This window comes from Trichosurus vulpecula, chromosome 3 (assembly GCF_011100635.1).
Source record: "Trichosurus vulpecula isolate mTriVul1 chromosome 3, mTriVul1.pri, whole genome shotgun sequence".
Classification (NCBI taxonomy): domain Eukaryota; kingdom Metazoa; phylum Chordata; class Mammalia; order Diprotodontia; family Phalangeridae; genus Trichosurus; species Trichosurus vulpecula.
The window spans coordinates 98,527,201-98,544,056 of NC_050575.1; the positions used below are offsets into that span (position 1 = coordinate 98,527,201).

The following is a 16,856-nucleotide window of genomic DNA, read 5'->3' on the forward strand; positions in this document are numbered from 1 at the left end:
CCAGCACTCAATCCAGTACCCTCTTCTCTCTCTCTACTTTTTCACTCAATGATCTCATCAGCTCCCATGGGTTTAAATATTGCCTCTATTTGGTTGACTCTGAGATGTCGACATCAATCCCTCCGTGGTCTGCAATTTAGTCTCTCTCCCGAGCTCCATTCCCTCATCTCTAACTACCTATTGGACATTTTGAATTGGATGTCCTATAAGCCTCTCAAATTCAAAATGACAAAAACAAAACACATCTTTATCCACTAACCAATCCCTTTTCCAAGTTTCCTTGTTTCTGGAGAGAACACCACCATTCTTCCAATCACACAGATTGGCAAATTCAGGGTTATGAACCTGGATTCCCCTTGCTCTTCCTCACCCAACACCTTTAATCAGCTGACAAATCTTGCTGTTTCTATCTCTCCCTCTATCTCTAGAAACAGAAAGGTAGCACAGCGTATGTAGCACTGGGCCTGGAGACAGGAAGATCTGAGTTCAAATATGACCTCAGATCCTTACTGAAGATATGACCCTGGACAAGTCACTTGACTTCTGTTTACCTCAGTTTCCTCAACTGCAAAATAGAGATAATAATAGTACCTACCTCCCAAAGTTGCTTATAAGGATCAGATAAAATATATTTCCCTGGCACATAGTAGGCACTTGATAAATACCTGTTTCCTTCCTCTACAACTTCTCTTAAACAGATTCCTTTATTTCTCCTCACACAGCTGCCCCCCAATTTAGGCCCTCATCATCTCTTGCCTGGACTGTAATGATGGCTTCCTCATTGGTCTCCGTGCCTCAAGTCTCTCCCCACAGCAATCTCTCCTTCCACTGTTGCCAAAGTACCACCCTTAAGCACAGGGGGCCATCTCCTGTCGGCCTGGAACCAGAGAGCTCAGGAGAAGAAAGTGAGGCTGGTGACTTTGCATAGCCCTGCCTCACTTAAATCCAATTCACTTGCGTGTCATGACATCACCTCCCTGATGTCATAGTCCTCTTCAAGAACAAAGGACAAACAACAACCTTGAGCATAGATCTGACCACATCACTCCTACTAAATCAACTCTAGTAATTACCTATCACAGCATTCAAAACTTTTCACAAGCTGGTCCTAACCTACCTTTCCAATCCTTTTAGTCAGTCAATCAACAAGTATTTATTAAATGCTTTCTATGTGCCAGGTACTGGACGAAGTGCCAGGGATGTGAAGAAAGGCAAAAACACAGTCCCTGCCCTCAAGGAGCTCCCATTCTAACAGGGGAGACAAGTAAATAACTAGGTACATAAAAAGATATATGCAAAGTAGATGGAAGTTAATCTCAGAGGGGAAGGTGCTGAGGGGAAAGAGATTGAGAAAAGACTCTTGCAGAACGTGGGATTTGAGCTGAGACTTGAAGGAAGCTAGTGAAACTAAGAGGCAGAAGTGAAGAGAGAGGGCCCTCCTGGTATGGAGGACTGCCCCAGCCAGTGCAAAAGGCATATTGAGGAAAGATGATGTGCTGTCTTCTAGGAACAGCAAAGCCAATGTAGATGGATCATAGAGTATGTTTTTGGACTAAAGTGTAAAAAGGTTGGGAAGGCCAGAAGGGGATCAGTTATAAAGAGCTTTAAATTACAAAGAGAGGGATTTTATATTTGATCCTGGAGATAATAGGGAGCCACTGAAGCTTATGGAATAGAGGGGTGGCATAGTCAGACCTGAACTTTGGGAAAATCACTGGCAGCAGACTGAAGTGAAGAGATACTTGAGGCATGGAGAACAATAAAAAAAAAAACTATTGCAATAGTCTAGGTTAGAGGTGTGGAATTTTAAAAACAAAACACCAAAAAAAAACAAGATTTAATAACTGATTGGCTCTTTTGATAAGGAAATGTCAGAAGTCAAGGATGACATACCAAGGTTGTAAGCCTGGTGACTAGCAATGCCCAAAACAACAACAGGGACATTGGAGAGAAAAGACTGTATAGAAGGAGAGCTAATAAATTCTGTTTTGAATGCATTAAAATTAAGATGCCTATAGGATGTCGAGTTCAAGATGTCCAAAAGACAGTTGGTATTGTATGACTATAGCTCAGAAGAGAAACAAGGGCTGGATGTATACATCTGGGAATCATCAGCATAGAGAAGATAATTGAATCCATAGGAACTGATGGAATCACCAAGTTAAATAGTATTGAGCGGAAAAAGAAGAGGGCCTAGGACAGAATCTTGGGAGATACTCTGTAGTCTTTCGTGCACTCAACAATCCAACCAAACTGGTCTTCTTACTCAGACACAATATTCTGTCTCCATCCCTCCTCTCCTCATGTTGTCTGTCTTCCATGCCTGAAACACATCCCATCCTCACCTCCAACTCTCAGAATACCTAGTTTCCTTCAAGTTCAAGTATGACCTTGTATCATCATTTAATGGTTTTGGAAGGTTGGTTTGGATTTGGGACTTTTTTAAGCCAATCATATCTAATGCTATGTTTATTTTAAAGTGAAACCTTCTGTAATAAGAACAATGATAGTTTCTTTATTTCAAAATTCTTAATACAGAAATACAAGATATCTAATAACTAGACGACTCTCTTATACTAAGTGGTTGAAAGATCGAAAGAGTTGCCCATTGGACTAAGTAGTTGAAAGATCGAAAGAGTTGCCCATTCGCAAAATAGCCCTAGGGATCATCTAGGGTCCTGAAAAGATAATACGACACAACCACCTATTCTTATCATTAAGGAATTAACTGAACCCCCTAGAGACAAAGAGGAAAAACAGCATGAAGAGTCAGTCAAGTGGGTTCCAAGAAAATCTGTTTGTCCACTGTAAATAGACTGTAAGAACTGAATTAAATAGCTCAGAAAAGGATGGGTTTAATGAGGAGAAAACTATGTTTGTACCCACCAAAGGACTAAGGAATTCAACCAAGTATTTTCTGATTGGAGGAGGAGTTGTGCCCACGTAAGAGGAGAGCTGAATCCAAAGGCTGCCCTTTTCCTGCCCAATACTCAACACAGAATTTCTCTAGATATCCTGAAAACAATGATAGCCATCCTGGGCCATCCACAAACCCAAGACTGGTACTGCAGGTGAGTGGGCTTGAACTTATCAAGGGTAGAGAGCTGCCATTTGGCCAATTACCAAACTAATTTATAATGTTCAATTCCACAGTCATTTGTTAAATGATAGCTAGGCACCAGGCACTGTGCTAAGCACCAAGAATACAAAGACAAAAATGAAATGTATCTTTGCCTTTGAGAGGCTTATGTTCTACTGGAGGGAAATAGCATGTACACTGACATGTACATGCAAAATAAAGTAATGGGGGGAAGAATCAGGAAAAGCCTCTTGTAAGAAGTGGCACTTGAGCTAAATCCTAGGGTAATTTAGAGATTCCAAGGGGTCGAGGTAAGGAGGAAGAGCAGCATTCCAGGCATGGGGGAAAGGCCTGAGGGAAGGCACTGAGGCCAGAGGATGGAATGCCATGTGCTGAGGACAGTCAGGAGGCCAATCTGTCCAGCACACAGAGTGCCTGAGGGGAAAATTATATGAAATCACCCTGAAGTCAGATTGTGAAGGACTTTAAATACCAAATATAGTTTACCACAGCAGCAATAAGGAGCCACTAAAATTCTTGAACAGAAGAAGGACATGGTCAGACCAGTCCCTGAGGTAGTTGTGTGTGGAGGAAAGATATAAAAGGGCAGAGACTGGAGGTCAGGGGGACCATAAGGAGGCTATCAAACAATCTGGGTGAGAGGTGAGGACAGATTGATCTATGGGGTTACCATACAAATGGAAAGAAGACTACGAATTTGAGAGATGTCTTGAAGGCAAAATCAACAAGCTTTGGCACTTGTTTAGATACAGTGGGAAGCAACCTGTTCAAGTTGATTCTGAGGTTGCAAACCTGGGTGTCTAGTTCTATTTTAGACATCTTGAGTTTGAGGTGCTTATGGTAGGGAGCCAGCTTAAACCAGTTTGCCAGAGCCAATTGTTAAATTTTCAGTGTGAACATTTATACCTCAAAAATTGGCAAATGCTACAAATCAGGACTTAAATTGTTGTTTTATTGATTGCCTAGACTTAAGAAAGTGACGGAGAAGCAATGCCACTATTAGGTCTATATCCCAAAGAGATCATAAAAAACAGAAAATGACCCACACGTACAAAAATATTTATAGCAGCTCTTTTTGTGGTGGCAAAGAATTAGAAATGGAGAGGATGTCCATCAACTGGGGAATGACTGAACAAGTTGTGGTATATGAATGTAATGGAATACTATTGTGCTATAAGAAATAATGAGCAGACAGATTTCAGAAAAACCTGGAAAGACTTATGTGAACTGATGCTGAGCGAAGTGAGCAGAACCAGGAGAACGCTGTACACACTATCAGCAACATTGTGCGATGAACAACTTTGATGGACTTAGCTATTCTTAGTAATAAAATGATCTAAGACAATTCCAAAAGATTCATGATGGAAAATGCTATCCACATCCAGAGAAAGAACTATGGCATCTGAATAAAAATCTAAGCATACTATTTTTTCTCTTTTTTTTCTCTCTTGTGGTTTTTCCCTTTTGTTCTGATTCTTCTTTCACAACATGACTAAGGTGGAAATATATTTAATATGATTGTACATGTATAACCTGTATCAGATTGCTTGCCATCTTGGGGAAGGGGAGGGAGGGAGAAAAAAACTTGGAACTCAAAATCTTATAAAAGTGAATGTTGAAAACTATCTTTACATGTAATTGGAAAAAATAAAATTTTATTAAGCAGAAAAAATTTTTTTAAAAGAAAGTGATGGAGAAAATATTGATAATGCTGATTAAACTTAAAGGTGCGTTGTACATACATTTTTTTGAGAGAGTCAGTTGTTAAACATTTGCCAGTACATCCCTGCCTATGGAATATCCATTTGGAAATGTTGTGAAGCCAATTAGTAAGTGAAAGATCTCCCACCCGCCCAGTCCCCCCCATTGAATAGGCTTCAGGTGGGGCCAACAAAGGGAAGTCTGATTAGAGACAGGCCCACACCCTTTTACTAATTAGATGTGAGGCCCCAGGCTAGTTAGCAAACTAGTTCGCTAGTTTGAGAGAGACTTGGAGCCCTAAGGGGAGTTGCTAAGACCAGAGCCAATGGTATGTGCCTGAATTCTAGTCAATCAGATGACAGCCAGGACTGTATAAAAAGAAAGATGATTTTTACTTTTCTCCAGACCAAGTAGATGATGTAACTCTTTCTTGGGTACCCTAACCTTTGTCTTTACCTTCTACCCATTTCCTCTTTAGAGCTTAAGCAACTATTGAGAAATAATCAAAGAGCGTTCAAGGAACATCGAATACCAACTCATATAGTTACCGGCAAATTACTAGAGGCCTCACATTTAGTCAAGTCTTCGTTGTAGTACCTGTAATTTTGTGTCTATGTAATTGTTACATGCTCTGTCGAATGAAACAAATGTATACCAAAATGATACCTGAAGTTTTCACAGCCTACACTTAAAATATGTCAGACCTTAGGGCCGAATGAATGACAAATCATTATAAAAGATCCTCCATATTACCTATAGGCCCGGTTCTCCCATCCCCCAGCTCCTGCAAGATCTTTAAACTCTATGGCTTGCAATAAAGAATCAGACATTCCTTTCCAACTAGGAGACTGAGAAGCCCCTCTCTGAGACTGCACCTCTCAGACATTCCTCTCTGACTGATAGGCCTAAACAAAAAATTGAATACACTCTCGAACAAAGGAGAGGAAATATTTCTGAAGATGCTTTTTGAGGACCTAGCCAGTTCTCAAAAAGCAAAATGACTGACAGGATCTTCCCCTCCCAAGGGGAGTGGCTACCCTCTCTGGGGGAGAACATCCAGGACAGTAAGCAGTCTCCCCTCTCTGGCGGGAAAAACTTTCTTTGTTCAGCTCCTTATAAAAGTCACCACGTGGGGCACTTACATTGGGATCTCATCCACGGGAAGGACACTTCGCCTGGGAACCACCTTCCTTTCTGGGGCCTTGATCAAGCTGAGCTATGTAAATCAGGATCCCCTCAGCTTTGAGAGGATCAAGTGCTGGAGTTCCCCCAGGAGGTGATGAATCTATGTCATCTGTGTCTTTGTCTTTGTTGTGTTAACTGTGTTTGTTAGAGTATTTCCCGTCTTTCAACAAAAACTATATTCTGTGGGGAGTGTGCCTTTTTGCCAATGCGAATCCAAATCTGAACCTAACTTAGCTTAATCGAACAACAGGAGATGAAATGTTGTAAATAAGGAACAATAAGGCCTCAAGTGGAAGAAGTGGAATGATATAATAACCCTGGAAAGGTAGGCTACTTTTATGCATTCCTAGAACTCACCCTCTCCTTACAAACTCTTTAATTCAACAAACAGTTCATCAACCACCTCCTATATGCAAGGTATAGTTGAGATCCTCTTTCTTCAAGACCCTGCTGAGGTCAATTTTCTTCAAAGAAATCTTCCCTGATCTCCTTCCAGCTAAAAGTGATCTCCTCTCATTTCAGCTTTCCTAGAGCATGTTGTCTGATCTCTCTTTTCCCCCATCATACACATTTGTCTATACAACACGAAGGCTCCTAATAGGCTGTAAATTTCTTGGGAAGTGCTATTTTTCATCCCTGCATTCACAGATAAAGCATAGCACCCTGTACACAGTAGGTGCTTAATAAATGTGTGTTGAATCCAGTGGAATTTCATTGTGGAAGGCAAAGCTCAGAGCCCAGGGAAGGACCCCAAGATCTCACCCCCCTCAGACACATCTATCTGGGAGCACAAGCTGTCTATGCACTCACTGTTCCCTGACCTGGTGAGGGAAGAGGGAGGAAAGGGAGGGAGGATAGGAGACAAAGGAGGGGGAACGGGGAGGAGCTGGGAAAAGGTAGAATGTGGAAAGGAGAGAGAAGAGGAAGGAGAAAGGAGGGGAGACAAGGGAGGGAGAGGGGAAGGGGGAAAAGGAGGGAGGGGAAAGAGAGAAGAATGGAAGGAGGGGAAAGAGGAGGGAGAACAGGAGCCAGAGAAGGGTGAAGGGGGAGGAGCTGGGGAAAGGTGGAATGTAGAAAGGAGAGAGAAGAGGAAGGAGAATGGAGGGAAGAGGGGAGACAAGGAAGGGAGAGGGGAAGCGGGGGAGGGGGTAAAGGAGGAGGGGAAGGGGAAAAGAAGGGAGGGGAAGGGAAGAAGGAAAAAGAGAAGAGAAGGAGGGGAAAGAGGAGGGAGGAGAACAGGAGCCAGAGAAGGGGGAAGGGGGAGGAACTGGGGAAAGGTAGAACGTGGAAAGAAGGAGAGAAAAGAGAAAGGAGGGAAAAGGGGAGACAAGGGAGGGGGAGGCGAAGCGGGGGAAGGGGTTAAAGGGGGAGGGGAGAAGGAAGAAGAGAAGGGAGGGAGGGGAAAGAAGAGAAGGGGCACAGGGACGGGGGAAGAGAAGAGGTAAGAGGGGATGGAGGAAGAAGGAGGGGAAGGGAAGGGGAGAAAGGGGAGTGGGGGAGAGCCCGGGGGCGGGCGGGAGGGAAGAGCTGGCACAGTTAGCGAGGCCCGGGCTGCGGGGTCCGGGCTGCGGGGCCGGCCCGGCTCGCTGGGGCTGGGGCGCCTCGGGGGGCCGCCAGGGGGCGCTGTGCGGGCGCTGGGCCCCGGGCTCCGGTGGCCCTCCCCGCCGGGCTCCGCTCTGCTGCGCTCGCCCTCGCTCGCTCGCTCGCACTCTCGCTCGCTCTCCGTCGCGCTCGCTCCCGCGCTCTTTCCTGTGCTCCCTCCCGCTCCGCTTCCGCTTTCTTGGGGAGCTGGGCCCGGCCCGAGCCCGACGGCTCCTGCTGCTTCGGGGAGCCCGTGGGGCTCCGGGCTGGCAGGATGTGGCTGAGCCCGGAGGAGGTGCTGGTGGCGAATGCGCTGTGGGTGACGGAGCGCGCCAACCCCTTCTTCCTGCTGCAGCGGCGCCGCGGCCACGGCAAGGGCGGCGGCCTCACGGGTGAGGGCCGGGGCAGCTGGGCGGCGGAAGGGGAAGCCCTGGGCCGGGGACGCCCTGGGCCGGGGACGCACCGGCCGAGGAGGGGTCAGGGGGCCTCCAGGGATGGGGGGAGGGGCGAGGACCAGAGGCCTGGAGGGGTGCTGGGAGGGGGCGGGGCCCGGCAACATCTGGCGACCCGCTGGGGCAGCTGGAGGGGGTGAGGCTGGTGCGGGGTCCCTGGATCCTTCGGAAAAGGGGGGCTGCCCTCGCTGTACTCCCCATACCGCCCCGGCAGAATCGAGGGCTGCAAACTTGCTTAGAGATCGTGCTGTGTGTGCATCCTGCTGGTTGTACTGATGGGGAAACTGAGCCCCGGAGAGGGCACTTAGCGCAAGCAGGTCCTGGCCGCAGACAGCCCCAAACCGAGGCCTCCAGACTCCTCTCCCCGAGCTCTGCCTTTGATACCACTGTGACCCAGGATTTCCTCTCCCCTCCTGGTCCTGGGATACAACCAGACCCCCCTGTTTGTTTCCGGTTTTGTGGCTATAACCCTCCCCCCATAAAAAGGCTGGGTGCCCCCTGGATCTAGAGAGGAGCGGAGGTTCCTGGGCTATGTGATGCCCCAGGTACATTCCCGATGGAAATTTTTTATAGTTTTCTGTCTCTTCCTCTTAGTCAGCTGATGTCAAGGGTATCCGCCAGTACCATCCGCCCCGAAGGCTTAGCCTGGTAATGAGAATCAGGGGAGGAACTTGAACTTTGTGAAAATTCGGGGCTAGTCCCTGGAAATATTGAAGTGTTAGCTCCAGAACCTAGGCAGATTTCAGACCAGCTAATTGCATTCCACTCCCTGAAATTCTCTCTACCGATTTGTTTGACTTTAGCTCCTGCTAAACTTTTGGTTCAAAATCAGTTGGTTGGAATGTTAGACCAGTGAATTTCTAGTTCCAGGCTAAAGGGATTGAGTTTTGTTGAACCGCTTTTTCCAGTGCCCTGTACATTGGGGTACATTGGAGGTGGAGAGAGAGTGGGAAAGTGCTCCAATCATCTCTACTCATCCAGTTAGTTGTTGGTGATGACCTTGAATCTCACATAGCTCTTTGCTTCAATCTCTCTTGTACAGTTTTTAACAATTTGTCCTCTCATACAACTAGGTCTTAGCTAAACTTTCCCTAATACACAAGTGCCTAAGAAATGATTTGTTAGAGAATTAAATAATGAAGTGAATGCTGATGGGTATCTCAGAAGTGCTTTGGGAGCCTTTAGAAGTTAAGGTAATACAGCTAGGTCCCAGTCACTATGAATATTAAGTCCAATGAAGTGGTCACATTGAAATTTTCATTGTATATTTCCATTGGGCTGGAACCAGTGACCATATTTTATATATAATTATAACTTTGAACATTCACATTCAAATAATACGACCACTTCACAGGATTCATTATTCATCCTGGTTGTGTAAGCAGTACATGCTTCCATGCCAGTATTACAGGAAAAGGGAAGACTAGTCAATTATAGATATAACAAATGAAGACTAGAGAGAAGAGGTTATGACTCTATAAAGTGGTTATATAGTGAGAAACACAGTACATTTAACACTCCCACTTTTCCAGAGGTCAGACATCTAGAATTCTCAAATATATGAAATATACCCCCAGCCAGAAATAAGCAAAGACCTTCAGATCAGCATCATGTACTTTGTGCCTCACTCAGATGAACCATCTGGCCTTCCTCCTCCAATATCTTTATCCTGGATGCGCTCTTGTCATCATATTCCTGCATGACCTTTATTGAAAGCCTGATTCCTCCCAGAAGTCTTCCTTCTTTGTTCATAATGACCTTTTAACACCTCGTGGTATTTTGTTTTTCAGCTCTTTGATGAATTTAGATCATATTACATATTACAGTTGCCTGTGCCTTTTCCCCATACTAGGCTATGAAGGCAGAGGTATATTTTATCTAAACTGTGTCCCATACCCAACAGAGTACTCTCAGTGCACTAGGCTCTTAAAGTAGTGAATGAATGCTTACATGGTGTGAGAATAGTAGCTAGTGGGAGCACAAAGACTGTGGTGATATGTAACAGTGAGAAGAGATAGCTGATAGCCAGGAAGAGACAGAAAAAGACAGCTCAACACAGTCCAAAGCCATTTGGCATAGCAGAAAGCTCCATACACTTCAGTAGTCCTCGGGGGAATGATTTCATTACAGTTACAGCATAGTCATTGGCATTCATGATGATAACCCTTAGTCATTGAGAAAGGACTAATTTTTATGCAAAATTATACATAAATCATTGTGTACTCTTCAAAGGTTGTGCTCAATATTCTCTGTTTAAGAAAGCAAGGATATATTTCCTGCATTTTAGAACATTTCTATCCATAATGTTTAAAGTAAAGCAAGTTTGGACAATTAAAGGAATAAGACTTGGTAATCTAGAAAATTAATTTCTGTAGAAACCCAAACTCAGGTCCTAGGTAAGTGCTAGAATAATAAATTATCACTACGCTAATTTGTGTTTGAAGCATGGTTGGGAAAAACTGGCTACTTGTACCTTTATGAAGTCACCAAATTTTAAATAGATAAGTACAGAAATATAACAAAAAGAAATATTGGTCTTCTTACAGGGAAGCATGCTTCCTTCTTCTCAGCAGAGAAATGGACTGTAACTGGGAAATAAAGTATTTATCATCAAATATCAGCAATATGTTGACTTGTTTTGTTTGTCTTGTACTTCAGTACAAGGGAAAGGTCTATAGTGATAGAAGGGATAAAGTGGTTGTAGGGAGGGGCAAGCTAGGTGGTGTATTGAGTAGAGCACCAGCCCTGGAGTCAAGAGGACCCAAGTTCGAATGTGGCCTCAGACACTTGACACATGTACTAGCTGTGTGACCTTGGGCAAGTCAACCCCAATTGCCTTGCTTTCCCCCCTCCAAGAAAAAAAAAAACGAGGGTACACAGAATAATTGGAAAGTGATTTTGATGTCAGAAGGGTTGATTTGGGAATTTTTTTGGTATTTGGGAAAAAAGTTTAGAGGAATAGGAGTCATTTAGAAAGGGCTAGAAGGTGCCTTATGTCTCTAAATATAAGTGAGAGTTGTACAGAATGAGAAACAGTGGATGTCAGTCATTTGAGCTGTACCTAAGTCAAACACTTACAATGTGTCAGGCACTGTGCTAAATGAAGATACAAAAATGGGGCAAAAACACAGCCCCTGCCCTCAGAGAGTTCACATTCTGTTAGGGAGACAACATGCAAGTAGCTACATACTTACCAGATATAGATAGTATAAATGGAAGGGAATCTCAGAGGGAAGGAACTAGCAGCAGGGGCAACCAGGAAAAGCCTCCTGCAGAAGGTGGGATTTGAGCCGAGTCTTAAGGGAAACCAGGAGACAGAGGTGAGGAGCAAGGGCATTGCAGACCTAGGGGTAGCTAGAGAAGACGTAGAGTTGGGAGATGGGGTGTTGTATGTGTGGAAGAGCAAGGAGGCCAGTGTAGATCGTAGAGGGTGTGGAGGGGAGTAAAGTGTAAAAAGACCGAAAAGGTTGGAAGGGTCCAGGAGGACCTTACCATTTTCTACAAAAGGAAGATTTTCCTGGCTCCAGGGGTTCAGTTACATTGAAATGAAACCTGAAAGAAGCTAAAGAAGAATGGCCCTCCTTTGAGACTTTGAAATAGAAAATGACGGCTATTTGTCCTGATTACCTGGGCCACGGGACAGGTAGTAATTAATGTATATTTGTACAGCAGTTTGTAGTTCACAGAGTGCCTTAGTACATGTTATCTCATTTGATCCTTCCTGTTCTTTCAGCCCATGAAATCAGGCCATCTGTAGCAGCATTTGATGTAGCTGGAGCAGGGACATTGACCAATTAAATCCCCAGTCACATTTCTCTCTGCTTCATTTCCCAGGTCTTCTCGTGGGAACACTGGATGTTGTCTTGGATTCCAGTGCCAGAGTTGCCCCTTATCGAATCCTTCACCAGACCCAGGACTCTCAGATCTACTGGGCCGTTGCCTGTGGTAGGTCCTCGTGCTTCTGCTTTTCTCACCTCATCAAAACTTGCATCGGGCATAGCTCAGAGAGGGACCTGAACATTTACGTGCCAATTTTCTCAAGTCCAGGCGCCAAAAAAATGGAGGGACAGTGACATCCTTTATCAGGGAAGTTGAACCCAGGGCTGCTCTCAACAAGAATTTCAGACATTTTGAGCTTCTCCTAGCAAGAATGTACCCCAGAACATGTGACTGTCTTCCAGTCTCAGCAAATGCAGGCACCCAGAGCCATCAGGTTCAGTAACCTCCTTGAGATTTTGATGCTGTCCAGGAGAAGTGGGCTTTGGTATTTTTAGAGTTCTTGTTCTAACCACTTCCTTTCTTCACTGCTGTTCCTTACATTTTTCTTTTGCCCTCTCATAGGGAGTAACCCCAAGCCTTTCATGGGAAATGAGGTAGAGAACCTGTGGTTTAGGCATAGCATGCCAGGGCTTACATCTGATAGAGTCATGTATAACTGTGAAGCATCATGGTTTCTTTAGCGTTAGCTGAGTAACAGCCTAAGCTTCAAAGCCCAAGGTACGGAATCAGGGCTCTGGCCCTTTTGGCAAAGAAGGGTCCAAAAAAAGAGACTAGCACTGGACTTTACCCCAAGGTCCAGAAAGGGGGTCTTGGTACAATGTTCCTTAGGAAATAAGTACCCTGGAAGCCAAGCTCATCTACAGTAAGACATTTGGATCAGAAACCTCCACAGTATCCCAGAAGTCTGTCTATCAGTTGGGTGTTTGTAACTCAAGAAGTTTTTTTCACCTATAGAAACAGATGTAATGTGGTGGTTAGGTTTCCAATTCAGTCCACAAAAGCCTCTTTACCCAGAATGTCCACTATGTTAATTGTCCTCTAGAACCCACAATATATAAGTTCCTTTGGGAGAAGACTTTCTGAGTTCTGACTTGATATGCCAGGGATATATCTTTCCCAATCACAGTGACGAAACCAACCTCCCAACACACACACACACACACACACACACACACACACACACACACACACCCTCTTTCTGACTTCCAACACTGGCCCAAGTCTCTCTGGGACTCGCTTGGTCTGGCAGAGAATCAGGGATAGGGCAGAAGTCCTGAGGCAAGGCAAAAAGGGAGGTGTTAAAATAAGGCTCGGTCTGTTAGCACTTACAGTGTTCCTTAAAGCTTAGGTGAAAACTGGGGAGTGGAAATAGAAACCAAGTATCCTGGAAGCAATGCCAGCCAAACTCATCTGCATTAAGGCAGATCAAAGTTAGATCAAAACCCTCTGATCCAGAGGAGATGGTAGGGGCTGGGCCAAACCAGGTCCAACCTGCTGTTGAGCTGGCAGTTCCAGGTGAAATGTCTAGAAACAAAAAATCCAGGTAGTAATTCTAGGAGAGTGTAATTCACATATAATCTAGATCCTCTTTCTGCTGAAGACTGTCTTATCATTAATGGTTTTTCTTGCACTCAAATAGATATGTGACCTCCTCAATTTGGATGCTTTCCCAACTATGCAGATCACAATATATATTTGCTTGCCCATCCTGTTCAACTCTTGTTCCTGTTTTCCCCTATGTTCTTCACCCAATTTGCTGGAGGCCTTGCATATTGTCTCCTGAGTAACCTCAGGACATCATCCCCCTGTCAATTCTTGTGTAGCTCATCTTCTCTTCTTATCAAACATATACCTGTTGACATCTTTTACTCTATTCTGACCAGTTCGGCTGTGATTTATAGTCCTTGCGTCCTCTTTTCTCCTAGGTCGTCACTGCTGCTTTGATCTCACTTTCTTTGCAAAGTCTTGGTCTTAAAGTTGACCAGTTAAACCATGAACCATCCTCTGTCCTTGAATCTCTTGCACACTTTTCTTGCCATCATTCATACCAGCTAGTTGTCAATCCTGGGAGCCCCACCTTCCCTGCTTCCATTCCAGTGCTGCTAAAGGCTGCTGGAAAGCAGCACTCAGTAGCCATTTGAGTCCTCTCTAAACTCATAATGTCTAGTCTCCACTGAGCTCTCACACCTGTAAGGCACACCTTCTATTCTTCCCTGATTGACTTTCCTTGTCATTGCAGCAGCTGCTCCAAATCTTTTCAAATCCCCCATGGTCCTTCCTTCCCCCCAGCTTCTATACATGACTTCACTTTATGGAGAAAAATTGGCCATTCCGTCATAACTTCCCTCTTCTCCCTTACCCTGTACATCAAAAGCCCCCTACATCTTCACCCTCTCCTCCTTTTTTCCCACTCCTTATTTTCCAGATTGACTCCTCTACTTGTGCCCTTGATCTCTTCTTCAGTTTCTTCCTTTCCACTGGATCCTTCCCTGTTGTCTACAGATATACTAAGGTGTCCTGTGTTGTTTAAAAAGGTGGGGGGGTGAGCAGCTAAGTGGCACAGTGAGTAGAGCATCGGCCCTGGAGTCAGGAGGACCTGAGTTCAAATCTGGCCTCAGATACTTGACACATGTACTAGCTGTGTGACCTTGGGCAAGTCACTTAACCCCAATTGCCCTGCCCAAAAAAAAAAGGTGGGGGGACACCTTCATTTGATACTGCTGTCCTCTCAAATTGTCTTCTCTTTCTTCCTACCAAATACTTTCCCCCTTGACTTCTCTCCCACCTATCTGACCTCCTTTTCAGTTACCTTTAGCAATTCATTGTTCAGCTCCCATCCTTTAAATGTGTATTTCCTCATGTCTCTGTCCTGGACTATCTTGTTATCTTTCTTGGTCATTCCTCTGGGCTCAATTATCATCTCTATTCAGATGACGCTAAACTTGCCTTTTCCCTTTCATAGTATCGCTCAAGTTCATCTCCTTCTCTCTACACACATGGCCATATCCCTAGTTCAAGTCATCATCACCTCTAGATTATGTCAGTAATCTCCCCATTGGTCTCCCCTTTTCCATTCTCTCCCTTCTCCAATCCGTCCTGCAAACAGCTGCCAAAATAATTTTCTTGAGACTCAGATCTGACTCTGTCATTCCCCTGCTCAAAAATCCCTAGTGACTCCCTATTGGGTCCAGTTAAAACAAAAACTCTAGCCTGACATTGAAGGCCCTTCACAAACGCTCCAATCTGCCTTCTCAGTTTTGTATATTAAAATATCAGCTACTGTTTTTGTCATATGGTATCCTCCAACAGAACACAAACTCCTTGATGAAAGGAACAATTTTAGTGGTGTCCTCAGGTACCTTGTACATAGTGGGTGCTTAATAAGTGTTCTTCTAATTAAATAGAATTTGTTATATACTGTAGTATGGCAGTTTCCCAATCATCTGACATGGGTTTTTTTTTGTTTTTGTTCTTATGATTATTGCTATGGATATTTATGTACAGAAGCATTTTTTTCCCCTGTCAATGGCATCTTTAGGACATAGCCCTTATAGTGGAATCACTAAATCAGAGAACTTGGTAGTTCTTATTGTATAATGCCATTTTGTTTTCCAAAAAGATTGTATCATTTCATAACTTCACTAGCAGAATAAGAGTGTGCTTATTTTTCCACAGCCCTATGAGCATTACATTTTACCTTTTAACTGTCCTCAGTTTAATGTGTATTTCCTAAGGCTTCTTATCACTTGTATGTACAGAGACTTCTGCCTTAATTTTTGGAATGGGAAATGGTTCCTAATTTTCCTCTTCAAATGAGCTTAAAAGATTGATGTGTTGATGGGTTTTTTTTTCTTTTTTTACTTCCCCAAACCACCTAGGTTCTTCCCGTAAGGAGATAACAAAACATTGGGAATGGCTGGAAACTAACTTGCTACAGACGTTGTCCATCTTTGAGAATGAAGAAGATATCACTACCTTTGTCAAGGGCAAGATACACGTAAGGAACACTTGCTTAGCATCATTGTGTGCTTGCAGACCTCCACCCACCTACTCTGCCACTTCTGTGACAGCGAGTCATATAACTTTAGTGGCAAACCCCAGTCCTGGGGAGCTTACTGTCTCTTAAGACAGCCATTTCATTGTTGGACATCTTGGTCATTAGAAATTTCTTCTTTTTAGTTAATTGAAATCTGCTTCCATGTGACATCCTTCTTAGTTCTGTTTATCTGATCTCCTTTATTTTTAACCTTCTCAGGATACTGGATGTGGAATGTGGATACTTTTGACTGTTTTTTTCTGGGCAAACAACTTTTGGTTATTAAGGAAACCTAGTGAAATTTACCATCCTTCTCATTTCTAGTTTCCCATTGAATTACTGCATGTTTTATTCACTTCAGCCATATTTAGGTAGAAAAAAGATGACTGAAATCTGCATAGTTTACCTAATTATAACAAATGACTATTCATTTGAACACAATACTTTTTTAAACTATTATACATTGAGTAAGTTCAAACAACAGCTGCAATAGGGACAGGTAGGTGGGGAAGCCCTGGATCTGGAGAGGCTCAGAGCAGCAGATGGATCTAGTGGTATCACTTGTAACTCAGGGCTAGGGAGAGCCATCAGATTCTATTCATCCAGCTTCTTCTTCCTCTATTCCCCAACCTTTGAAGCTCAAGGTGTGTAAAAAAGTGTTCTGTCTCAAGTTGCTCAAGATTCTTCATTAGCTACCCTAGTATGGTAGCAGGCTCCCAATTTTCATATTTTAGAACCAACTTCTTAAAGTAACAAATATCACTTTTGCTTGACAGAATTTTTATTTTTTAGGGTCCAGCTTTGTTGGATCAATGTAAAATGAAACCACTAGCCCATAATTCTTAGTGAGGCACACTAGTTTTCTTAGCTTCCTTCTCCTAGAGAAGTCAGGTTATATCCAACTATCTTCCTTGTGGCTGAGTGCCTAGAGAAGGCCCCAGGGCAGCAGTGCATGACTTGATCAGTTCACTCACAAAATCAATAAACATTTAAGCTCTTTCTGTCTACAGAAAGCTATTCT

At 43.9% G+C, this 16,856-nt stretch overlaps 1 protein-coding gene across 5 annotated transcripts in view; it reads left to right on the plus strand.

Annotated features, from left to right (window-relative positions):
- The first annotated feature begins 7,697 nt into the window (after positions 1-7,697).
- The window catches only part of TBC1D9B (TBC1 domain family member 9B), a 35,762-nt gene continuing 26,603 nt past the window's right edge, over positions 7,698-16,856 (plus strand). For 2 of the 5 annotated variants that reach the window (XM_036749158.1, XM_036749160.1), the window contains exons 1-3: positions 7,746-7,959; positions 11,854-11,964; positions 15,678-15,796. In XM_036749158.1, coding sequence (XP_036605053.1) covers positions 7,842-7,959; positions 11,854-11,964; positions 15,678-15,796 — 348 coding nt within the window. In that variant the 5' untranslated portion in view covers positions 7,746-7,841. Of the gene's footprint in view, positions 7,960-11,853; positions 11,965-15,677; positions 15,797-16,856 lie in introns of all 5 variants that reach the window. The other 3 variants (XM_036749159.1, XM_036749161.1, XM_036749162.1) reach the window with 3 other exon arrangements.